The following is a 25,429-nucleotide window of genomic DNA, read 5'->3' as shown; positions in this document are numbered from 1 at the left end:
AAAGACTGTATTTACTTTTTAAATATTTGCAGTTTATTCACTCTCAGAAGAAGGTGGGGTTTTTTTTCCATCGTTTTTTTATGTGAGCAGATAGACTTTGCTGCAGTGTTTTGATGAATTTAACTAATTTAAGCCGTTTAACGAATGTTGAAGACTTGTCTGAGTAGGAATGACATTCCTGATCATGCAAAGGGCTCTAACTGCCTGAGATCAGAAGGGATGGGGACCTATGGACTGTATTTGCTGCTGCCTTGGACCTCCACTTGTCTTTTATCCTTGGTTACGGTTGGTATTTCATGCCACCCATGGTCAGGGTACGTGACTCAGGCAAAGGTAGGGCAGGAAGGATGGAAACTTTCAGACCCCACTCCAAAAAGGCCACTCGCTGCCTTCCAGGTGCAGTTTGAGGAGCGTGAGGACACCAAGACCTGCACCATCATCATCAACGACGACGACGTCTTTGAGAGCGCAGAGAGCTTCGCCGTGGAGCTCAGCATGCCAGCTTACGCCCTGCTGGGGAACGTCACTCGGGCCACGGTCATCATCCACGACGCGGAGGACGAGCCCACGCTGCAGTTCACCAGGAGGACGTACCACGTCAGCGAGAGCGCTGGTTTTCTCTCTGCTCCTGTCGAAAGGAAAGGTGGGTCGAGAAGGGGCGGAACAACCTTCTGTGCGGCAGCAAATGGGGACAGGGAGAAGCGAAACCCCCGTAGACAGACCATGAAGTATATAGAATGGAATCGTGGAATCATAGAATGGTTTGGGTTGGAAGGGACCTTAAAGATCATCCAGTTCCAACCCCCCTGCCATGGGCAGGGACACCCTCCACTACACCAGGTTGCCCAAAGCCTCGTCCAACCTGGCCTTGAACACTTCCAGGGATGAGGCAACCACAACTTCTCTGGGCAACCTGTTCCAGTGCCTCACCACTCTCAGAGTGAAAAATTTCTTTCTTATATCTAACCTAAATCTCCCCTCTTTCAGTTTAAAGCCATTGCCCCTTGTCCTGTCACTACACACCCTTGTAAAAAGTCCCTCTCCAGCTTTCCTGTAGCCCCTTTAGGTACTGGAAGGCTGCTATAAGATCACCCCGGAGCCTTCTCTTCTCCAGGCTGAACAGCCCCAACTCTCTCAGCCTGTCTCCATAGCAGAGGTGCTCCAGCCCTCTGATCATCTTGGTGGCCCTCCTCTGGACTCGTTCCAGCAGCTCCATGTCCTTCTTGTGTTGGGGACTCCAGAGCTGAACACAGTATTCCAGGTGGGGTCTCACGAGAGCTGAGTAGAGGGGCAGAGTCACCTCCCTCGCCCTGCTGCCCACGCTGCTTTGGGTGCAGCCCAGGACACGGTTGGCTTTCTGGGCTGCCAGCGCACATATCCAAGCCTGGAGCTTGGATCTTCATTCTGTGCTTTACAGGTCAGAGAAGCAGTTTAGTGCCCGTGTCCTGCAGGCTTTTAACACAAGTCTAAGATGGCTGCAAAGCTGCTGAGGAGTTTTGGCAGCGTAAACCTTTGCCAGGCTCGGGCAAACGACTGTTTCCTCTGGGCAGGCAGATGACAGTGACCCCCAAACAAGTGATGCTCCTTAGGGTTTGCTTGTTTATGATTTCGGGGCGATTCTTTGGGTTTTTTTAGAAGCAGCTTTGTGGCGCAACAGAAACGACAAGCAGCAGCACTGGGCAGGTGGGTGGTTTTTTTTTTTATCTTTCCCACCTCTGCTGCAAGATTCACCAGCACAGTTAAAGCTCCTTACTTCTGGAATCATTTCTGCTCCCAGCCTGAGCAGGAGCAAACCCTCGTGTGTATTTGCTGCTTCTCTGTGATCTAGATAGTGTGTTTTACGTGAGCCCTGCCACCGCACCGTATATTCTTTAAGAAGCAAATTCCGCCCGTCTCCACGTCGTAGAGTGGAAGAGTCTTGGAGGATGCTTGGAAGTCAGACCTAAACCAGCTTCTCTGCCAGTTCAGGAGCAGGGATGATGCTCGTTTTGACTCCTCACCCTCTTTTCTGACCTCTGCTTTATTATTTAAGTGAATGACATCTCCACCAAATAGAATAAAAGTATTTCCATAGCGTTATGGGATTTTTTTTTCTGTTGCGTCCTAGGGGATACCAGCAGCACCGTGTCCGCCGTCTGCTACACCGTCCCCAAATCAGCCCGGGGAAGCAGCCTTTATACGCTGGAATCCGGCTCCGACTTCAAATCCCGGGGGCTGGCGGACGACAGCCGCCTTGTTTTTGGTCCGGGTGTCACCGTGGTGACCTGTGACGTCACGCTGGTCGACGACAGCGAGTACGAAGAAGAGGAGGAGTTCGAGATCGTGTTGGCCGATGCCTCAGCGAACGCGCGCATCGGCAGCCGGGCTTCGGCCAGCGTCTTCATCAGCGGTCCCAACGATGCCTCCACCGTCTTCCTGGGCAACGCTACGTTTACCGTCAGCGAGGCTGCAGGTGAAGAGGAGCAGGGGGCTCCCCCGGGGATGCTCCATACTGGGAGCATACTGGAAGCGTGCTTTCACCGGGAAGAGATGTCAGAAGGAGCGATTTAGGGCGCAGCAGCAGAATTGTAAAAGATCTGCAGATTCTGTTCTTCCCTCTGCCCCCGTGGGGAAGGCTGGGGGTTGCTCCTGGAATGCCCTGTGCGGAGTGGAGGGGCAGTGGTGAAGGGAGAAGGGAATGCTGAAGGGAAAGGAGTGGTTTTGTGGTATGTGGCTGCTTTCTCATCTCAGTTCTCTCTCCCGTGCAACTGGTGATGCAGGAAACATTGAGATTCCAGTCCGCCGACAGGGACCTGACCTCTCGACGCCGGTCTCCGTGTGGTGTGCCACTCGGACATCAGACCCCCCATCTGCCAGCCCGGGAATCGATTATGTCCCCAGCTCCAGAAAAATAGAGTTCAGGCCAGGCAAGACAGAAGAGGTGAGGAGCTGCTTTGACTCCTGATGAGTCTGCTGTGTCTGATGACACTTCTCCCGTGTTTATGTGCATGTTCTATCTTTGCCATTTGCATGTTTTAAAAATCCTCTGGGGGCCACTTGAGAATTGGCAATGAACCTGTGCCTGGGAGATTGGCAGCTGATCGGCGCTACAGCCGGACAAGATTGGGTCAGGCCACCTCTCCCAGGATAAAGGTGTCTGCCAATTCTCTGGCACGCCGTGCAGGATTTACGTGGAGCATTGTTTCCATCGATTAATGAATTCGGAAAAGACATGACATAATGACTTTGCATTAGACACCCAGATGTGAGTGCTGGGAGGGATGATGGCTTTGCACCTCTGAGAGCAGAACTTCTGCTTTCCTTCTAGTTCTGCACTCTGACAATCCTGGACGACGCGCAGTACCCGGTGATAGAAGGGCTGGAGACGTTCGTTGTTTATCTCAGCTCACCCCATGGAGCTGAGCTGACAAAGCCGTTCCAAGCCATCGTGGCCATTAATGACGTCTTCCAAGATGGTAAGTTATCCATGGCAGCTCTATCCCATCCATCCTGGCCTCTTCCTTCACACTTCCATGCAGCAGGAAGCTAGTCCAAGTTATGCTATTTCTAGGCTGGATTTAGCCTATTTTGCTGAGATCTTCCCGTTCCATTTGGCTGCCCCGTTTCTTTCCGTGCTTCACTGTCCATGAGAGCTTGGAGCCTTTGGAAGTGCAGAATGAATTTTCCTGTCGTGTTCCTTCGTTTTCAGCCATGCTTTGACTCCTCTGCTCAGAACTCAGTCCTTGTTTCACGCTTTCTGTGAAGTCCCCTTCACTGCGTGAGAACATTTCACTACATTTCCTTGCTTTCCTGTTTTAACGTCTCCCACGTTTGCTTCCCTGAGGAAAGGGATGATCTAACTTTGTAGTAGTCTACAGTCGTTCCTGCCTTTGTGTCTTTTGCTGAGGTCTGCCCTCTTTGCTGCAAGCTCTTCGTTCCGTGGCTGTCCAGACAGCAGGATAACGTTGAGACATAGCATCCATTTCTTGACTGAGTCCTCATCAAATCCCTTCCTGACGTGCCTGGCGAGCGCTCCGTCGCTCTACCTCAGCCCTGTCTTGTTCTCCAGCGCGTTGCAGCAGCACCAAAACGGTAGGGAAGGAACAAGTTTCATCAGCTGCTGGAGTTAGGTGGCTGAGAGGTGAGGAGGAGACACGCCTTCTTTCCGAAGCACTGCAGGATCTGCCGGTGCTCGGTGGAGTGTCCATGGCAGTAATGGTCACTGGTTTGTTTGAAACCAAATCCTGCTGGTTTATACTCTGCTGTCAGGCTCCATGCAGCAGTTCTCCCAGGGTCTGTGTGTGCTTAGCTCCTGTCCCTCTGTGGAGCTTCAGCGCTGTCTTTCTATTACCTCCTGCAGTACCAAGCATGCAGTTCACCAAGGACGCGTACACGGTGAAGGAGAAGGAGGGTGCTCTGCACATCCCCATCTTCCGCACCGGGGACCTGAGCTACGAGTCCTCTGTCAGGTGCTACACCCAGAGCCAGACAGCAGAGGTCATGGAGGACTTTGCAGAGAGGAGAAACGCAGAGGAGTCTCGCATCACTTTCTTGAAAGGGGAGAAGGTGAGCTGAGCCTGGCTTACGGGGAGAATGAAGAACCATTGTTGGGAGAGGTTCAGATCTCCTGCTCGACTCTGCTTTGTCAGAGGGAGCTGACAGAGGCTGTCCAAACGGGTTTCGTAGGTGCTTGAAGTCACAAATTCTTCTGGTCCTGGAAATGTGACATGACCCTGAAGGGGTTGTTTGTTTTGTGATAAAACTGGTTAAAACGTGAAACACAAATCCTCTGTGTCAGTAGGACTCGGGATTGTTGTAGCAGAGAACTGGCAGTTTGTGGAAGTGGATGTCTTCACTGCTGCGCCTCGTCGTGTAACTGCATGGTTTGTCCACGCCGAAATAGCAGCCTTAAAAAGAGAAGTGTTTCTTCCAGGGTTGACAGTACTCAGACCTTAAACCCTGGATTGTGAGCTACAGTCTGGCTTTGAAGTGGCTTCATGGGATTTATGCTGTTTTCTCTTGCTTGCTTGGCTTTAGGTGAAGAACTGCAGTGTTTACATCAGTGATGACTCTGCCTTTGAACCAGAAGAGCAGTTCCAGGTCTATCTCGGTAGCCCACTTGGAAACCATTGGAGTGGAGCCAGGATTGGGAAGACAGACCTGGCAACCGTAACCATCACCAATGATGAAGACGGTAAGCGCGGGCGCTCAACAAGGATCTAGCTGTAGTGTAGGGTGCAGGTCCAAGGTAGTCAGCACAGTCTCATGGGCAGTTTGTGGTTTGGTTTGGTACACGTGAATGCCTTCAGTCACAAGGTGGCAGCCCTGCGTGCCGGTCAGCGATGTGGTGGCTTTGTGCACTGGGCCAGTCTTAAGGGAGCGATGGAATAACGGCGAGGTGAACTCCACCGTTTGTCCCGTTCCGCCGCGGTTGCACGGGGAGTTGCTGTGCTTCCCCTTGGGAGATGTTGCCTGCATCCACAGTATCGCAGCCCGAAGCCATCTGCGGGGAGGAAGGGGGATGCCAGGTCCCTCTGGCGTGACTGCCAATGGGGGCTGGAACCCCATCGCTCCGCACGGATTTGAGGGCGTGTCGGTTCAGTGGGAGGCAGGGGGTGGGAGAATCATTTGCCATCCTCTGTAGCCCAATACGTGTGTTGGGTTTTCATAGAATCATAGAATGGTTAGGGCTGGAAGGGACCTTCAAAGGTCATCTAGTCCAACCCCCTGCAAGGAACAGGGATATCTCCAACTAGATCAGGTTGCTCAGGGCCTCGTCCAACCTGGCCTTGAACGTCTCCAGGGATGGAGCAGCCACCACCTCTCTGGGCAACCTGTTCCAGTGTTCTACAACTCTCATGGTAAAAATTTTTTTCCTAATATCCAACCTGAATCTACCTCCCTCTATTTTAAAACCGTTACCCCTTGTCCTATCACAACTCGCCCATCCCTTGCCCTAATTCACATCCAGCCCTTCCAGCTGGGGTTTTGGCCCCTGCTTTGAGGAGTCCCTTGCTCTGAAGATGTGTAGATAGTCAAGAGCTGAGCTTAGCTCACCACAATTGCTGCATCTCCTTCGTCTGTAAACGATCAGCTAAAAAACGGAAATTTTTCTTCCCTGCTGTTTCTTTAGCACCCACCATCGAGTTTGAAGAAGCTGCGTACCAAATACGGGAGCCGCCTGGCCCGGAGAGTGTTGCCATTTTAAACGTCAAGGTGGTCCGGAGAGGGGATCAGAACAGGACCTCCAAAGTCCGCTGTAGCACCCGCGATGGCTCAGCTCAGGCTGGAGTGGATTACTATCCCAAGAGTCGAATGCTCAAATTCAGCCCAGGTAAAGGGTCCTCGGAGGGAAGGTCAGAGGTGGTGGCGTGGCCGGTGACGTTTCGTGTACATCAGAAAGGAGCATTGAACAGAGTTGGGGCTGTTCAGCCTGGAGAAGAGGAGGCTCCGGGGTGACCTTATAGCGGTCTTCCAGTACCTCAAGGGGGCCTACAGGAAAGATGGGGAGAGGCTGTTCAGGAGGGCCTGTTGTGACAGGACAAGGGGTAATGGTTTTAAAATAGAGGGAGGTAGATTCAGGTTGGATATTAGGAAAAAATTTTTTACCATGAGAGTTGTAGAACACTGGAACAGGTTGCCCAGAGAGGTGGTGGATGCTCCATCCCTGGAGACGTTCAAGGCCAGGTTGGACGAGGCCCTGAGCAACCTGATCTAGTTGGAGATGTCCCTGTTCCTTGCAGGGGGGTTGGACTAGATGACCTTTGAAGGTCCCTTCCAGCCCTAACCATTCTATGATTGCAGGGAAACACTCAGGAGATTTTGGAAAAGCCACTTTTGGCGTGAGGTTTACAACATGACGCAGGTCTAACTGCTCCTGGTGAAGCGAACTGCATTAGCTGTAGGGAGGTGTAATATACCCTTAAATTTGGGGTTTTAGATTTGATTTGGGGTTTGATCAGGGGCTCATCAGAGTCTTTGTGGGAAGCACACAGCCATCCAGCTCTTCAGGGTGGTACAGGTCGGGTGCAAGACTTCTCCCCTTGCCTTGCATTAGACAGGACGTTTCCCCCTCTCCCCTTCTGGCTGCCTGATCATTCCCAGTTCAAACACACTGGTGTTTGGAGGTGGTGAGCTCTTTACTGGGCAGACTGTAGATGCCTAAGGGGACAGAAACACAGCTGGGACTTTCCGCTCACTGGATTTAACGTCACTTGAAAATATGTGAAGGCCATCCCAAATCTTGCCGTGTTTTCTCTTGTGTACAACGTTTCATCCCTTCGCAATGTCCCACTGGATGAGAAGGATCTGGGGGTTAGGGTTTTTTTCTGCTTTTTTTTTTGATGATTTATTTTAAATATATCACATAGATCACTTACTGCGTGATATTTTTTGAAGTGTAACTCTTCTGGGCTGCAGCCTTGCTCTGTGCTGCGGCTGTAATTTTGTTATGCAAAAAGGCTGAACCGCTAAACGAAGGGTCGTCAGAAGAGAGGAAGAAGCACTGGCATCTGGCAAGTGAGAGTCAAGTGGTCTTCAGAGGATGTAAGGCTCAGCGGAGATCCTTGAGGACCCAGTGCAACAGCTCAGACCGTGTCGCTGGACCAAGGAGCCCCCACCAAACAGTTCTGCGTCCCGGTGTGAGAGAGCAGAGATGCTCACAGCAGGGGTGGGACGTGCTGTGGCTCACAGAGTTTTACTACACGTGACTATTAGAAGACAGACATCATGAATCCTCAAATGGCACCTGCTAGTAAATCTGTCCCCCGATCTGTTGGATCGCTTGTCACAGATGGAGTTTGATGTGTAGAGTAGACTCCTGTGCGGAAGGGGCTAAATTATGAGTAGCCATGAGCAGAAATGAAACTTATAACATGTCTTTTACCATAATGTTTCAGTGGTCATAGCCTAGACCAGCTGTGCAGGCTTTTTTATGAGCCCTTCAGAGCAATATGTGATGGCGAGTCCAGTTCTCTCTGTTTCTTTTCCATTTCCTCTCACAGGTGTGAACCACATCATGTTTAAGGTGGAGATCATGTCCAATGAAGACCGGGAGTGGCACGAGTCCTTTTCTCTGGTGCTTGGTCCAGATGACCCAGTGGAAGCTCTTCTTGGAGATACCAGCACTGCAATAGTGACTATTTTGGACCAGGAGGCAGCAGGGAGCCTGATCCTACCAGCACCTCCCGTGGTAAGTTGCCCGTTGCAACGGATGTGACGTAGTACCCTCCAAGTACAGCCTGAAAACCCCAATGAGGTTTCTGAAACAAAACGAAGAGCTGCAATGATGGGGCAGCCTTGGAGTGTGTGGGAAGGGCTGCCTTGTCTACCCCTCCTCTCAACCCCGGGCGGATGGCTGCCGTCCTGCATCCCTACAGGTCGTCACCCTGGCTGATTACGACCGGGTAGAAGAAGTGACCAAGGAAGGTGCTAAGAAGTCCCCTTCCCCGGGCTACCCGCTTATCTGCGTCACCCCGTGTGACCCTCACTTCCCCAAGTACGCCGTCACGAAGGAGCGCTGCGGCGAGGCCGGGATCAACCAGTCTTCAATCCAGTTCAGCTGGGAAGTAGCAGCCCCAACGGACGGGAACGGAGCCAGGTCGCCTTTCGAGACCATCACCGACAACACGCCGTTCACCAGCGTCAACCATAAGGTAGGTGGTGAGGCGCCAGCGCGGCACAGCTGCGAGAGTGCGTGGCGTAGGTCGGTGAGGGCTCGGGGCAGCTCTGTCAGTCTGCCACGTGGGACATGTGGTTGCGTTCCTCCAGCTGAGAAGTCAACGCACGGGAAGAAGTGCCTGTGCCTGAAGAAGAGCTCAGCACGCTGGTGGGGGCTGTGCCACCAGGGTTTGGCTGGGTTGATGAACCGCTCTTCCTCCAGGCGCTCGTTTTGCCGCGTTGCTCCACGTGTGGCCTGAGATCTCCCTGTCCCTGGAGGTCACGTCCTGTCCCATAAACAGAATTCCTGTTTTCTTCTGGCGGCTCTTCCCAGGCGCTCCCAGTTGGGATGTCTCAGCAATTCTCAGGCATCCAAGTTTGTTTCTAGACCGTGCCCGGTCGCGCACGAGTCCGAGACTTTTTTAGTGGTTACACAGAGATTAAAACCTAAAATCTCCTCGGATTTGGATGTTGGCCTGAGACATGTGGGTGCTTCTTTGGGGATTATTTTTTTTCTTTTGGCTTCGGGAAACTTAGCACCGTTCTGCACTAAGCCTGCTCAAAGCGCCGCTTCCGTTGGCGTGGGAAGTAGCGCTGAGAACTCAGATGCTTCAGGAAATCCCTGGTGGCAGGAGACACGCGGAGCCTGGCACACCGTAACAGCTCAGGCTCCCTCTTCCCTTCCCTTTGGTACGTGGGCAGTTAGGAAGCTGTAAAGCATCCGACACACTCGAGCATCTGCTGCGGCTTAAGTAACGAGGCCGATGCCACCCGAGCAGCCGTCGGCACGCACGTGCTCCCAGTTTGCGTGTGCTTCACCTCCATGATGCCTTCAAACACCAGGACAAAGGGATTTTGCTGCAGGGCGAGACGTTCCAAGGCTGGCACGTTTGGCCCACCAGGTGTTTCTCCCTCCTCGTTCCCTGCAGGTGCTGGACAGCATTTATTTCAGCCGGCGCTTCCACGTGCGCTGCGTGGCCAAGGCGGTGGACAAGGCTGGGCACGCGGGGACCCCCCTGAGGAGCAGCGCGGTTACCATCGGCACAGACAGTGCCATTTGTCACACTCCCGTGGTCGCAGGGACAGCCCGAGGTTTCCAGGCGCAGTCCTTCGTCGCCACTCTCAAGTACTTGGATGTCAAGCACAAGGAGCATCCCAACAGGTGGGAGGCTGGAGAAGGGAAGAGGGCAGTCCTTGGCCAGGTCCCTCGGGGTTACAGAGCTGGCTCGGGTCGAGAGGAGAACGTGTGTCTGAAACCACATCCCTGCACGTAGCGTGCCCTTTCGAACAGCCCAGGGAAGTGCTGCCGCTCTCTTCCTCGCGCCCTACTCTCCTGCAGGATTGCCTTTCCCCTCGGAAAGTGGGAGTTGGTGGGACAGCTTAAGGAGGAGATGTGTAGATGGGGAAATCCAGCTGAAACTAAATATCAGGCCGCCGCTAGCAGGCTCTGCTGTGGGGTGTGGGGTAATGCGTGAGGTTTCCGTGCCTTCCAGGGCTGCTTTTTGCTGCTGTCTCATCCCCTGTTTGTTGCAGAATCCACATCTCCGTGCAGATCCCCCACCAGGATGGTATGCTGCCCCTCATCTCCACCCTGCCGCTGCACAACCTGCATTTCCTTCTCTCCGAGTCCATCTACAGGCACCAGCACGTCTGCTCAAACCTGGTCACCATCAGAGACCTCAGAGGCATCTCAGGTAGTTTTTCAAGCCAGCTTTTGCTTTCTGAACTTGAGGGAAGGGAGAAACCAGTAAAGAACTGCAGAGAAAGCTCCGTCTTCCTCTGGGCAATCTTGACATTACGTAAATAATAACGAATCCTCCTGTACTAAGAGCAGTGGACAGAGTCGCCCCGTTGGAGATGAGATGCCACCATGCGTGGGCATGTTGAAAAGATAACGGGGTTAAGCAGCGTCGCTCTGTTAGAGGAGGTTGTAGGCTCACACCGTGCTGGTGATGTTCTGCTTTCGGATCTGTCCTGTGATACGTGGTTAGAGAGGGATCCGCAGGAAGTGGATCACCGTGGCGGCATCACTGAGGTCTCCCCCGTGGCAACGAGAAGCAGCAAAAGCCAATTCACTGCTGGGGGAGATGCCAGGGCCAAAGAAGAAAGGCAGTTTGTGTCTCAGACACTTATGGTCGTGTGGTCCACGCTTGTTCCGTGGTGGGCAAGGGCTTGCTGTGCTTCGCTCTCTTCGTTTCGCGCTCAAGCTGTTCTGCATTTCTTTAAGTTGAACTTACACTGGAACAGGTTGCCCAGAGAGGTGGTGGCTGCTCCATCCCTGGAGACGTTCAAGGCCAGGTTGGACGAGGCCCTGAGCAACCTGATCTAGTTGGAGATATCCCTGTTCCTTGCAGGGGGGTTGGACTAGATGACCTTTGAAGGTCCCTTCCAGCCCTAACCATTCTATGATTCTATGATTCAACCACTAATTAATAGATTCCCAAGTTGTTTTTTACGATTCTTATCTCATCACTGTAACATTTTCCTCTGCGGAGACCTGTGTATGGTCAGTTTGACATCCAGGATAATGAAGGGAGAGGAGCCCAGTAAGCCCCTCAGATAATAAAAGCCACTGACATGGTTTGAGAGTGAAAACGAGACCTCAGTACTTGGCCTCAAGCTGTTGAACATCCGGAGTGATCAGTGTCCTGACGTCTCTCGATCCCAGAGGCAGGGTTTCTGGACCAAGTGACCTATGATGACATCGTTCTCGGCCCTGGCTATGACCGCCCGTACCAGTTCGACCCCACAGTGAGGGAGCCGAAGACCATCCAGCTCTACAAGCACCTCAACCTGAAGAGCTGCATTTGGACTTTTGACGCTTACTACGACATGACCGAATTGATCGACGTCTGCGGAGGCTCGGTCACCGCCGACTTCCAGGTGAAGATGCCAGATCCAAAACTCTTCCGTGTAATCCAGGTCCTTCTCAATTCCCAGGCAAAGCTTCACTTGGTGTTCGTGGATAGTTGCTGGGTCTGTTTGCTGCTCTGCTCTGTGCAACTGGAGAATGGTTTTTTTTCCCCTTTTACCTAGAGAAGAACGGTGCTTTGTGAAATGCGTTTGATTTGTTTATTTTGGTCGGGGTAACGTAGCTTTTATTTTCTTGATCTTCAGAGCGCCAGTGAAATATTTTTTCTAAATCTGAGGATGTACTGGAAATAGAAAACATTCTCACCTGTGCTCTCTTCTTTTGCAGTTTTGGCTGTATTCTTAGCCAAAATAAGTGAGCAAAGAACAGAGCCAAGGCACATCAGTTCGTACTCCTCAGTGGAGCGAGGTCATGGGAGTTTTTATTTAATTTCTTAATTAACCAACTGGCAGACCCAAACCCAGAAATGTTCTTCTATAAAATAGATTTGCTACCAGACGTGTCTCACTGCCCTCTCATCGACGGGTACATCTCACTGGAGTGAGCAGCTCCTCTGCATTAGACTCTTGTGTTAAATTCCCAGAATGTTACGGCCAACATCATCTCTTAATTCCTGCCAGTCCAGAATACTTCATTAACTTTCTTTTTATAGCTCCAATTATTTGCACAACTCCAGAGAAGCTACTTGAACTGAACAACTGCATAATTAATCCGTGGAGACTGGCACCGACCAGTCTGGAATGTCTCTCGGAGCTCTCTCAGGGGCTGGCAGAGTAGAGCTGCGCTCCGCGGATAATAAATGGTATATAGCTGGAGAGCTGTGGCGTTGCAGATATTCTCAGGGCTAGCCCTGAGCAAGCAGAATTGCTTATTTTTAATTCAGGGAATTGGAAACTGAGGGCGTTTTGAGGTGAAGTTGGGACCACAGCTCCTTGTGTACCATGAGACCAGTGTGCTTTAGGACTTACCCTTATTTAAAATGCGGGTTTGTCTAAAGTACCTCCACGTAAAGGTGAAGAAAGTCCAGACAGTCATCTCTGACGTAATCGTAGGGGTTTTGTAATATGTGAGGAGCACTCTGTGCTTCCATACTTTTTCCCAGCAGTCCATAATTATGTTTCAAACGGCAGTCCGGCGATCACTTTTTTGCAGATCAGCTCATTGTTTGCCAATAACTCAGTCTTGATGGAGCAATGACATTATATTGTTCTAGAAATGCTGCATCCCTGTGTTGTCCTCCCTGTGTTTTGCACAACCATGGTCCAGAACTAAAAAGGAGTCTTCTGCTGCAGGTCCTCTGGCTTTTTACCCCCCTGTTTGCAGGGCAGAACGTGGATGCAGTGGGTGCTGTGAGCAAGGGCCGGTGTCTCTCCTTTGGAAGGTGCATAACCACCTTTTTGGGGTTTTGTTGATAGGTACGGGACTCTGCTCAGTCCTTCTTAACAGTCCACGTCCCGCTCTACGTCTCCTACATTTACGTGACAGCGCCGAGAGGTTGGGCTTCTCTGGAGCATCACACAGAGATGGAGTTCTCCTTTTTCTACGATACCGTTCTCTGGAGGACGGGTAGGTCCCAGGCGTTGGAAGGGGTACGGGAGAATTCGGTTTGTTCTCTTTTTTTTTTTTCCTTTTTCTGAGCTTCCGCACTGCCACCGCAGTAATGAGCACGCGTAGCCCTCGGTGAAATCACAGAATCACGGAATGTTGGGGATTGGAAGGGACCTCAAAGGATCATCTAGTCCAATCCCCCTGCTGGAGCAGGACCACCTAGATCAGATCACACAAGAACGCGTCCAGGCGGGTTTGGAACATCTCCAGAGAAGGAGACTCCACAACCTCTCTGGGCAGCCTGTTCCAGTGTTCTGGTACCCTTACTGGGAAGAAGTTCTTCCTCATGCTTAAGCAGAACCTCCTCTGTTCCAGTTTATATCCATTTCCCCTTGTCCTATCGTTGGATGCCACTGAGAAGAGCCTGGCTCCATCCTCATGACAGTCACCCTTTCCATATTTATAAACATCAATGAGGTCCCCCCTCAGTTTCCTCTTCTCCAAGCTAAAGAGACCCAGCTCCCTCAGCCTTTCCTCCTAAGGTAGATGCTCCACTCCCTTCATCATCTTTGTGGGCACGCAGGCTGCGGCCAGGCGTGCCGGCGCGTGCGTACGCTCAGCGAGGGGGCTGTCCTTCCCCCCCAGCCTCCCTCTGCTGAGGGGAACAGTTCCCACTGAGCCCGAGAAACTGCTCTGGGAAAAGAGCCATCTCTTCATCTGGCTCCCCACAGCCAGGCAGACAATGCTCCCTGGGAGATATTTGGAGTCATTTCTCCCAACACTTTATCCTGTGCCTGCGAGTTTTCTGTTTCCAGCTTCTTATTTTTGCTTTCCTGCCATATTTGGAGCCTGTGTGTGCTGGGAACCCGTGGGAATTCTGTACATTTACATCCTTTGTGCTTGAGTGAGGCTCACACAGCACGTGTGGGTAATGGAGGAAGTGCACAGCTGACTCGCTGGAGGACGATCCCGATGAAACCGGGCCTTTTCCGAGCTCTCCCAAATGCTTCTGGTGCTCCGTGGGGCTGAGGGAGCCCACCCGAGGACGGACTGTGTTGTGTGGCTTCCCCAATGGCTTTGTTCTTGCTGCACCACGCAGGAATTCAGACGGACAGCGTTCTCTCAGCCCGGCTGCAGATCATCAGGATCTACATCCGCGAGGACGGCCGGCTGGTTATCGAGTTCAAGACCCAGGCCAAGTTCAGAGGTGAGAGCGTTCCTCCTGATAGAGGAGGACATGCATCTACAAACACAGATCTGTTCTGAAAAGTCAGGGAGCAGAACAAGTCTCTCCTCCCACAGGGAGTCCCTCTCCGCTGAGGTGTGCAGCGTGGGGTCTCTCTGCTTTATCTGTCACCTCCTTGTCCTCACCCCAGGGCTTTTTGTCATGGAGCACCACAGCCTGCCGGATGTCAAGTCTTTTTTAATGACTCCAGACCACCTGGGAGGGATCGAATTTGACCTGCAGCTCCTGTGGAGCGCTCAGACTTTCGACTCTCCCTACCAGCTCTGGAGAGCAACCAGCTCCTACAACAGGTGAGGACCGCGGGTTCAACCACCTTCAGCAGCACCGTGTTCTTCTTAAGCAGCCAAAGTCCACGTCATCAAGAGCAGCTTTTTAATCATCAACATCAACTTTTTAAAAAGTGAAACGTTATTAGTCCTGACTGTGATGATTTCTATGACTGTTTATTCTTACAGTCCATGCTCCTTGCGCAGAGGGTCACATGAAACACCGCGGGTCAAACTAGTCCCTCCTGGGACTGCTGGAGTAGATGGACGTTTCTGGGGCGAGGGAGAGGTCCTGCTAGGATCTTGGTCTTGCCTGCTCACAGTAATTAGAAAACGGTGGATGTTAGGCAAACACAACAGCTGGTTGAGCAGCTTGGAGTCTCCTTTGGTGACCGCAGCGTCTCCTGTCTCTTCCCAGGAAGGACTACTCTGGAGAGTACACCATCTTCTTGATCCCCTGTACTGTGCAGCCCACGCAGCCGTGGATGGAGCCTGGAGACAAGCCCCTGCCCTGTACGGCTCACGCTCCCGAGCGGTAAGGAGTCTCCATCATCATGGCCCCACGTAGCCTTCGGTTGTCCCCAGATGGAAAGAAAATCAAAGTTGTTGGGAGGAGGATTCGGCTGGTCGTGCAGAGCCCTGCACCGTTAGCAGAACACCAGGCAGGGTGAGGGGCTACAAGTCACCTTGGGTTGGACACCACCGTAGTACGGGCTGCTGGACTATGAATAGTAAAGCAGGAGGGAAGGAAGGGGAAGCAGGCTGGGTAGGTCACCAGCACGTAACTTCAGACATGTCCAGACTAAACCTCTCCTTTTTCCTTTCCTGTCCCAACTTTAGATTCCTGATCCCGATTGCCTTCCAGCAAACCAACCGCCCAGTTCCTGTCGTCTACTCCCTAAACACGGAGTTCCAGCTCTGCAACAACGAGAAGGTGTTTCTGATGGACCCCACCAAATCCGAAATGTCTCTGGCAGAAATGGATTACAAAGGGGCTTTTTCCAAGGGTAGGATTTATCTTCTTTTTCTTTCCTGTTCTGCTTGGCCCTGATGTTTCTGGCTTCACATCTTCTGTTGCTCTGAAAGAGAAAGGTAAACCCCAGGTTTGGGTTTCCCTCTTTTACAGCAACAAACGGTGTTTTGAGCATGTTACAGCCCCATGACAGCACGACAAGGCAACAATGTGCTCTGGCACGGTGTTTTCTCACCTGCACACACCAGTCAAAACCCTTCCCAACCCAGAGCCCTGTGTGCTTTGGTGCATTTGGCTCTAAAAAATGGTTCTGTTGTCAAATTGCAGAATTTAACCTGACCGTTCTTCTCTCCATCTCCTCAGGGCAAATCCTGTACGGCCGCGTGCTCTGGAACCCCGAACAAAACCTCAACGCCGCTTACAAGCTGCGGTTGGAAAAAGTCTATCTGTGCACGGGCAGGGACGGCCACGTGCCCTTCTTCGATCCAACGGGCACCGTCTATAACGAGGGGCCCCAGTATGGCTGTATTCAACCCAACAAGCACCTGAAGCACCGATTTCTCATCTTGGTAAGTTTTCTGCTGGGGACAAAACCGCCGCGTCCAACATCGTGCGCGATCGGATCCGGAGAGGTCTGGTCTCTCGGCTTCTTGCTGAGCTAACGTACCCGGGAACTCAGTGGCCATCCTACCTGGGAGAAGGGGCTGCACACATTGATATTTAGCTCGTGTTGGCTATTTCTGTGGCTGCCCCATCCCTGGCAGTGTTCAAGGCCAGGTTGGATGAGGCTTTGGGCAACCTGGTGTAGTGGAGGGTGTCCCTGCCCATGGCAGGGGGGTTGGAACTAGATGATCTTTGAGGTCCCTTCCAACCCAAACCATTCCATGATTCTATGATTTCAGTCCCCCTGTTCTTACTAGCCTGACTGTCCCAGAAAACATAGCGCTGTTGTTTCCCTGTTTGACTTCCCCAGGCACCCCCAAACCCCACGACGTCCTGCAGAGTCTGCAGGCAGACCCTGCCACCTTCCAAGCCACCTGCACCTTTGCGCAGCTGCAGCAAACCAGAGCAGAATAAAGCGTAGGGCACGTGCCAAACGCTTCCCTCATCTGCGAGAGACGGAATCGTGTAGGTGGGAAAAGACCTTGAAGATCATTGAGTCCAACCATTAACCTAGCACAAGTCCACCACTAAACCATGTCCCTGAGCATCACATCTACGTGATTTCGATTAGATCTAGGGAAGAAATTTTTCACTCAGAGGGTGGTGAGGCACTGGAACAGGTTGCCCAGAGAAGCTGTGGCTGCCCCATCCCTGGCAGTGTTCAAGGCCAGGTTGGATGAGGCTTTGGGCAACCTGGTGTAGTGGAGGGTGTCCCTGCCCATGGCAAGGGGGGGTTGGAACAAGATGATGTTTGAGGTCCCTTCCAACCCAAACCGTTGTATGTTCCTATGTCTCTTAGATACCTCCAGGGATGGTGACTCAACCACTTCCCTGGGCAATCTCAAGCACTGGCTTGCAAAACTGTCCTCTGCTGCTGCTTTCTGTTGGCTTTTTTTTTCCCTGACTACAAACAGATTCTGACTAGAAAGGGATGAGAGGTGAAAGGTGGTGGATTTTTTGCAGTACTAGGCAGAGAGGTGCAAACCACAAAAGAAGATCAGTTTCTCCTCAGTCTTTATCCATGAGTATTTCTTAGTCTTAAAAAAAAAAAAAAAAAAAAAAAAAAACAACACCAAACCACAAATTAGGAAGAAAAGGAATTGATGTACCAAGCTCTTAAAATTTCCTTTGATCTCCTGCTTAGACCATGGCCTGGAATTGACAGGACTGGCATCGTATAAAGGGAGATTTACTTACCAGTTACACAGAAGTTCTTCTTCATTGTCTAAATCTACAATTAGCTCCCAAAATCTGTTCAGCTTTTATTACATGCTTTGTAATTAGCATTTACCAGCGTCCTTGCTGGTTGGGTTAGTCCAGAATGGTTTGGGTTGGAAGGGACCTTGGAGATCAGCTCGTTCCAACCCCCCTGCCATGGGCAGGGACACCCTCCACTACACCAGGTTGCCCAAAGCCTCATCCAACCTGGCCTTGAACACTTGCAGGGATGGGGCAGCCACAGCTTCTCTGGGCAACCTGTTCCAGTGCCTCACCACCCTCAGATGGAAGAATTTCTTCCTTATATCCAATCTAAATCTCCCCTCTTCGAATTTAAAGCCATTGCCCCTTGTCCTGTCACTACACACCCTTATCCAAAGCCCCTCTCCAGCTTTCTCGTAGCTTCTTTAGGTACTGGAAGGTGCTGGAAGGTCTCCCTGGAGCTTTCTCTTCTCCAGACTGATCAACCCCAACTCTCTCCGCCTGTCTTCACAGATGTTATGATGTGATGTTCATGGTATTAGTTAGGTTGGCAGCATATTTGAGCCGGCTGGTTAAACTTTTCTCCTGATTTCCAGCTCTACAAACCCAACAGTGACACAGTCAGTGCTAAAACAGTATGAGCTGTCTACAAGTCATACAGGTCATAAATATTTTCTGCGCAGCCAGCCATGCCTTCAAAGAAACGGCCTTGCCCACACATAGCTGTGGAGCTGGGGCATTTGCATTCTGTTTCTGCAGCAGTAGAATTTTGTGTTATTTAGTGACCTGGCTCTGGCTTCCCTTTGGAAGGATGACAGCGTGCACTCCTCTCCATAACACCTCTCTGCCTTCCAGGACCGAAACCAGCCAGAAGTGACGGATAAGTACTTCCACGATGTGCCTTTTGATGCCCACTTCGCTTCCGAACTGTCCGAGTTTCATTCGGTCAGCAGCATGCCCGGAGTCGATGGATTTACTCTCAAGGTGGATGCTCTCTACAAGGTATGGACCGAGTGATATCGGTAGCCCAAAACTCACACCTCTGTCCAGGATGTCCCAAATACTTTTGGGAATTGTAGGCTTTGAGCCCAACGCTACCTAGAGAAACCAAAGTCATGCTAGGGTAGGTCTTGTGGCCTTCTGCAGTTTAATGGCAACACTCAACCAACTTTGCTGGTGGCGCGGTGGGACGTCTTGTCTCCACAGCCGCCCGCAACACGGTCTCCGTGACACGAGGTGGCCTCACGTGCACGTCATCATCTGCATTTGCAGATGGTAGCAGGCATCTCCTTGAGTTGCCTGGGTAGAAACGCGAGGTGAGAGGTGAGAGGGTCCGTTCAGCAGCGGAGCGCGTGAACGGTGCCGTCCCTTGCTCCGAAGGTAGCCACGGCTCCGAACTCTCCACACCCCTTCCCAGTTACAGGGGCAGGTGACATCTGGTTGTGGTTCCTCTCTGTGCACAGAGGTTGGCGAGCATGAGACTTGGAGGAGCTGAGCAGATAGTGGCAGAAACAGGAGGGACAACAGGCAAGCTCTCGATCGAGGGCGGAATTTTATTTCCTCGTTTTTGGGCTTTTTTATCCCTCCCCAGAGAGGCCCTTTTATAAGCCAGTGACCTGTGTCTGCTTACGGGGCTTCTCGGCATTACTGGGATTGTCCTAGAAATTACCAGTGGAGCCATGTAAGAAGCAAACTCCAGCACAGAAAATGGAGATGAGGAATTTATTCGGGTGATTTTATTTTTTTTTTCCCTAAAGCACTCAGCAAAGCAGCTCTGGGAAAACATATTATCCCTGGCAGTGTTCAAGGCCAGGTTGGATGAGGCTTTGGGCAACCTGGTGTAGTGGAGGGTGTCCCTGCCCATGGCAGGGGGGTTGGAACTGGATGATCTTTGAGGTCCCTTCCAACCCAAACCATTCTGTGATTCTATTGGTGTTCCTGAATTAATTATTGCAGTTGCCCAAGAGGGACAACAAGACCCAACACCTCACTTGGTGATAAATGTTACTGCAGGTGCTCCTGGAGCTTTTTCATTGATATTTGCTTGAGTCAAGAAACGGGACAAAAAGTCCCACCAGCTTTACCTTTACGTGACATCACTTGATTTAAAAGCCATAGTTAAAATTTCCCATCTTCCCCTTCTTTAAGGTGGAAGCTGGACACCAGTGGTACCTTCAAGTCATCTACGTCATCGGCCCCGAGAGCGCGGCGGGGCCGCGCGTCCAGCGGTCCCTGGCTCGCCGCTGGAAACGCGGCCGCAGGGACTTGGTGGCCAGCGAGGGGAGGCCGACGCTGGACGACTCCTTGGTCTACGACAACGAAGGCGACCAGATGAAGAACGGCACCAACATGAAGTCGCTGCTCTTGGAGAGGGAGGAAGGCGCCGTTGCAGCCGCCTCCCTATCTCCAACGGGCGCTTCCCTGGGGAGCGCCTTCGCTGCCGTCACCCTGCTGCTGCTGGTGCTTTCGGGAATTTGCCTCCTCGCTAGGAAGTGCCGAAAGCTGCGGAGGAAGCGGGAGGCTGCCGGAGCCGCCCCGGAGGAGCATCCGCTCAACACCAAGGTGGAGCTGCCCAGGGGTGCGGAGAAGGCCCCGGACAGGCGGTACTGCACGGTGAGGAAGGTTAATAATTTGAGGGAAACCGGGGGCGTCTGCGAGGGGAACGGCAGGAAGGTGAAGCAGGTGAACTTGGAAGTCAAAGTCCACAGCAATTTGCACGACGGAACAGAAGTTTAATGGAGCAGCCGCTTCGGTTTGGTAAAGGCTTTTTATAAATTGTAAAAAAAAAGGAAAAAAAAAAACAAAAAGAGAATCTGTAAAAGAAAAGCTAAGAGAAGTTATGCTGGTATTTTTATACTCTTGTGAGGAGGAGAAGTGGCTCGAGCTCACCTTGTGGCTTCACGAGTTCTCCATCCCCACCTCCACCACGCTCCTCCAGCTCCGCCGCTGCCGTGAGAGTGGCCGGTGCGGAGCGGAGGCTCCGGCCTCCGGCCGGGCATCGTGGGGACACCGTCCCCCCCGGCGTGGCTCTGCGTTAGCAGGGGGAGAGCGGCAGGGCCCCCTCTGCTCCCCGTGGGGCGCAGGGTCCGTTCCCCACCCTGCTGGGGAATAGAGCGAGGAAAACGACATTTTTAATTCCCAAGGCCGTGGTTCGCTTCTTGAAACGGGGCCAAACCCAACGGCAAATATGGTGCTGAGGATTTGGGGGTTGGGAGGTTGGCACGGGGGTGGTGAGGACGGGGGGTGGCAGGGACCTGGATTGTCACCCCGAGCAATCATTGTCCCCTCTCACCGCGGAGTAAAGTTGGAATATAAACCTGACCCGGAGCGTGCCGAGGTGTCCTTTCCCTGCGCCTCCCTCCTTCTGCCCCCGCGTTGTTCCCCGCTGCGGCAGGGAGTCCGCCCGGGGCTTCGTCCCGGTGCCGGGGGTGCCCAATGTGCCCCCCCGGGCGCTCTCTGCTTCCCGGGATGCCGGCGGGGCCGTTGCCGTTACCGGGAGCGGCAGTACCGGCGCACGGCCACCGGGTGGCGCTGCGCTCGGCAGTGAGGCGCCGCCTCCGCCAGGCGGCGCTGCGGCGGGAACCGGGATTCATTCCCAGTCCTTGGAATGGAACGCTGGATACACTGGGAATGTTTCGCTTACAAATAGGGAATATGATGTGTAAACACTGCGAAAAGGTGGGAAAGCGAACATGTCGCCAGTCCAGCACAAGCCCGACTGTATTTTCTGCTCCTTAATGTGCGCGACAGGTTATAAATCAATCACTGACATCACCCGTTTATTAATATTTTACTTTAATAATGAATAATTAGCAGTTAATTAGAGAATAACTGCTCTGGGCATTGTACAAACATGGGCCAGGGAAGAACTTGAAGCTGATGTTGGGAGTCGGGAAAGTGCTTTTTCGCCCAGAGACTATCTCATGCGTTTAATTCGGCCTGGTGCACGCCAGCGTCCCAAGCTTCGGGGAACAACGCGACCAGACCCCCGCCTCCGGCAGGGGTCCACGCACCGTGCCCACCCCCCTCCCAGCCACCCAGGCCCCAACACCCTCCCACCTCCCCCCAGCCCAGACCCCAACACCCTCCCACCTCCCCCAGCCCAGACCCCAACACCCTCCCACCTCCCCCCTGCTGTGGCCAACTCGGCCCTGGGTTTGGCCCCAGAAACAGCCGACCGGGTCTCTGTTTCCGAGCCCAAACTCCAGCACTGAGTCTCTGCTCCAGCCCCTTTCCCAGCCCCGGGAACGCAGCTCCAGGCTCCGTTCTCGGGCCCGGGAAACACCCGGCTCCCCCGCTGCTGCTGAGCCCCGAACCCCCCAGGCCCACGTGTGATGTCGGGACGGGCCCGGGAGCCCCGGCGGTGTCGGGCGGTTGCTTGGAACTGACCGGGGGGACCCGCGGGGCGGGCCCGGCCCCGTGTGGCCGCGGGCGGCTCGGCCGAGGACGGGGGGCGCCGGGCTCCGGCCCTCCGGGCTTTATTGTGCCCCGGCGCCCCGAGCCCCGCGGCTCTGCCCGCTGCTCCGCGGAGCCAGCGGCAGCGCGGCCGCCCGGGCACCGGCACGTACCGACCTACCCGCCCCGGCCCCGACACCCCCCCGGGGCCGCGGCCCCTTCGCAGCCACCGCCCCCGGCCGCTGCTCGGCCTCAGCCCCGGCCCCCGCGGCTGCCCCCCCTGCCCCGGCCGGGCCCCGCGGCTGCCGCGGACCGACCCCCCGCGCCTCACCTGGCCCCGCCGGCGGAGCCCGGCCCGGCCGCTGCCGCGCGCGGCGCCACCGGAGCGGAACGAGAGGAGCGAGCGCGCGCGCGGCCGCCGCGGCTCAAATCTGCTCGGCCCCGCCCCGCGCACGCGCCCTGCGGCCCCGCCCCCGCGCCCCGCCCCGCGCAGCTGTCACCGATCCTGCCCGGCGCACGCGCACTGACGCTCCGCCCCCACGCCCCGCCCCGCACCGCTATTGGCTGCTGCCCGGAGGCGCCGGCCCCGCTGATTGGTCGAGGCGGGTGGGGCCGCCCCCGCGGGGCCGGCGCGCGCCGAGTGCCGAGCCTTTAAGAGGCCCCGCGGCGCAGTTCCTTTCTTGGCCGACAGGGGGCGCTCGGCGCGGCAGGAGCGGAGCGGGAGCGGCGGCGGGAGCAGGTAGTGGCGGGGCCGGGGGCAGTCCCGGCGGGCGGGGGGGGGGTCCGTGCCGCGCCGTGGCTCGGGGAGGGGTTCTCCGGGCCCGGCGGGGCCCGAGGCGGTGCCCGGTGGGGGGTGGGTGTGTTCCCGCTCTGGAGCTGGGGCGTGCGGGGTGTCGGGGCCCGGCGGGATGTGGGGCGGGGGTTCCCCCGGTCAGGACGGGGGGCGCAGCTCTCTCCCGGAGCAGCCCGGGGGTTTGGAGTGGGGCGGCGGGAGCTGCCGCGCCTCTGAAGCAGCGCTGGAGCCGGGTCCGAGTGTCCCGGGGTGGGGGGGACGCGGGGCGGGGGCGGGTTCCGTGCTCCCCGTGTAACGCCGGTGCTGCGGGATGTGCCGGGACGCCCGAAGGAGCCATTTTGTGCGGGACTGTCGGCGTTTCCCGGGCTGCTCCAGGGAGGGGGACAGAGACGCTGGATTTTGCCCTAATCCCGGTGAGTACTGGGGGGGCAGGAGGAGCCCACCGAGAGCCGGGGGCACCGGAATTGGCTCCACCTGTCTCCTGGTGCCTGGGTGGGTCCCCAGTTTCTGCTGGTTCTCAACTTCAGGTGTGGGCAGTTGCTTTGAAGAATGGTTTTTGTTTCTTCCTTCCAAACCCCAGAGCTGCAGCTGGTTCCCAGCAGGGCCTGGGCCGGGGGTTCACATCCCCTGCACTGGGGGCCACAGGACTGGACCAGAATGGCCACAGCGGTTCTCCAGGTCACCCGGACAAGAACAGCCTTTGTGCAGGAGTTTCTGGTGAGACCGAGTGTGTAATTAAACGTATTTTTGGTTCCTTTTGGTTAACACATTGTTTATGTTTATCGTATGATGGCGTATTAATTTTGCTGCTCCGTGCCAGTTCCCGTTCTACACCGCAACGCGACGAGGTGGTGGAGTTGGACTGGACGTGGCTGATGTTTACGCTGAAGGAGAACAAAATGAAGGACGTCCCAGCCCTGGACCTGAGGACTCTGTTCTGTAGGAGCTGCAAGCTATTCCTGAAGGATAAAGGACACCCCGTCAGCTGAGGTACCACCGGCATCCCAGCCCCTCTGGTGCGGCTTTGAAACCCTCCCGGTGTTGCTGGCATCACAGACCAGTGACTCTGGCACGACGGGCTCTGGGAGAGTCTGGGCGAACCCCCGTTTGGGGTGTCCCAGTGTGGCTGGGATGCCTCATGTGCACGAACAAGGATTTTTTTCTTTTCTTTTCTTTTCAGCAACGGGCAAGTGCTCTGTGTCCCACTGCCCTGGCGCGGGATCCCCTGTGGGTGCCCTGCTGGAACCTGGTGAGTTTCCTGGGGGGTTGCAGCACCCACCCTCTGGGGTCCCCTCTTTAGGGGGGCAGCGGCTGCAGCTTGTCTTGTGGGGCTGGGCGTCCCCAGCAGCTCCTGATTTCATCCATGGGATCCCTGTACCAGTGGGGTTTCCCGCGGTGACAGGTTTTGCTGCCTCTGGGGAGGTGGCACGGGAGGTGGCACCGCAGCTGCACTGGGGGTGCCTGGGCGTGGGGAGGTCCCCAGGCATCCCACAGCAGGGGGTTTTGGGGTGGCTCTGGGCCCCATGGGAAGCCACTGTTTTATGTAAGAACTTCTTTTTCAGCTCAAAATGTGCTGCGGTGGGAGCAGGAGCAGAGGCCTCTTCAGGGCCCCACATGGGCTCCTACAGCCTTTTGGGTGACACGGTGAAGCCAGCCTGGCCAAGCATGGCATTGAGGGCTGTCCTGGTGCCACCAGTCCCTCAGGAGATGTTGGTGGCCCAGGCGATGCCGTGTGGCTGTGCCAGCGCGAGAGGAAGGCTCATCCCGGTTCTCTGGCGAGGAGCACGGCCCCGAGGAGGATGTGCCCAGTGAGGTGAGTGCCTTGATAAACTGGCCGAGCGGAGCTCTGTGGTGGGACCACAAAATTGTACGTTTTAATGTAAAAAATACATTAAAAGATATTTTTCATCTCAAAAGGTGCTGTGGTGGGAGCAGAGGCCACTCCAGGGACCTGCAGTAACTCTTGCAGCCCCGTTGGTGAAAGGGTGAAGCTGACCTGACCAGGCACGAGCAGCGACGGCCGTCCCAGTGCCGCCAGTTCCTCGGGAGGAGTCGGTGGCCCAGGCAATGCTGCGGGACTGTGCCAACGCGTGGGAAAGGTTCATCTCAGCGCCCTGGCAAGGAGCACAGCCCTGATGAGGACGTGCCCAGTGAGGTGAGTGCCCCAATGCTCCGGGAGCGGTTTTGTGCTTGTGACAATTTGGCTTTGCCCCTCATCCCACTGGTGGGGTGGCCAAGTGACGGGTAGGGCAGGACTGTGCCCCATCAGGGCTCCCCCTGGACCCTCTGGGGGGAAGGAGGGGTCCCGGGAGGCGGTGCTGCTGTGTGTCCCTCGGGGCTCAGCACCGCAGGGCCAGGGCCTGCACCTGCCCGGGCAGGGTCCCCGTGGCCAGAGGCTGTTTGTAGGGGCAGGGGGGGCCCTGGGGGCCCCATGGTTCTTGTCCCCGCAGCCCACCCTGAGCCAGGGCTGGGCGGGTCTGGGCTGTGTGTTTTGGGGGGCTGTGGCTGCGAGGGGCATTTGGGGAGGTGGGAATGGGCACTGTTGGGATCCAGCCCAGACCCTGCTGGCACTGGTGCGGTGCCAGCCCCGGCCCCACTCTGGGCTGCTGGCTGGCTCTGCGGCTGGTGCTGCGCAGGGCGGGATTCCAGCCAGAATTTGGCTCTCGTCCACCCTTCTGGGGGGAAATGGGATGTTTCTGGGGTCCTGTCCCCATTTCTCCCTCCCTCCCCTCATCACAGGGGTGTGGTGCTGAGCTGCTGCTGCTGCCGAGGGGGCCGAGCAGAGCTGCCCGTGCCTGGAAGCTGCGGGGGCTCTTTGGGCCGTGCCGCAGTGCCA

At 54.8% G+C, this 25,429-nt stretch overlaps 1 protein-coding gene across 1 annotated transcript in view; it reads left to right on the top strand.

The window, feature by feature from the left end:
* FRAS1 (Fraser extracellular matrix complex subunit 1) overlaps positions 1-20,141 on the top strand; it is a 172,068-nt gene extending 151,927 nt beyond the window's left edge. Inside the window, exons 55-74 of the mRNA XM_086611962.1 lie at positions 397-643; positions 2,108-2,452; positions 2,760-2,920; positions 3,308-3,455; positions 4,340-4,545; positions 5,017-5,173; positions 6,113-6,313; positions 7,983-8,170; positions 8,358-8,633; positions 9,567-9,799; positions 10,171-10,331; positions 11,306-11,520; positions 12,925-13,075; positions 14,157-14,264; positions 14,434-14,593; positions 14,988-15,104; positions 15,410-15,576; positions 15,906-16,111; positions 18,261-18,407; positions 19,554-20,141. Of these exons, the coding sequence (XP_086468088.1) occupies positions 397-643; positions 2,108-2,452; positions 2,760-2,920; positions 3,308-3,455; positions 4,340-4,545; positions 5,017-5,173; positions 6,113-6,313; positions 7,983-8,170; positions 8,358-8,633; positions 9,567-9,799; positions 10,171-10,331; positions 11,306-11,520; positions 12,925-13,075; positions 14,157-14,264; positions 14,434-14,593; positions 14,988-15,104; positions 15,410-15,576; positions 15,906-16,111; positions 18,261-18,407; positions 19,554-20,141 (4,182 nt within the window). The remainder of the gene's footprint in view (positions 1-396; positions 644-2,107; positions 2,453-2,759; positions 2,921-3,307; positions 3,456-4,339; positions 4,546-5,016; positions 5,174-6,112; positions 6,314-7,982; positions 8,171-8,357; positions 8,634-9,566; positions 9,800-10,170; positions 10,332-11,305; positions 11,521-12,924; positions 13,076-14,156; positions 14,265-14,433; positions 14,594-14,987; positions 15,105-15,409; positions 15,577-15,905; positions 16,112-18,260; positions 18,408-19,553) is intronic.
* Positions 20,142-25,429: the final 5,288 nt, after the last annotated feature.

The sequence above is a fragment of the Tauraco erythrolophus genome, chromosome 5, assembly GCF_009769465.1.
Source record: "Tauraco erythrolophus isolate bTauEry1 chromosome 5, bTauEry1.pri, whole genome shotgun sequence".
Lineage (NCBI taxonomy): Eukaryota > Metazoa > Chordata > Aves > Musophagiformes > Musophagidae > Tauraco > Tauraco erythrolophus.
This window is presented reverse-complemented; position numbering and strand designations above follow the sequence as displayed.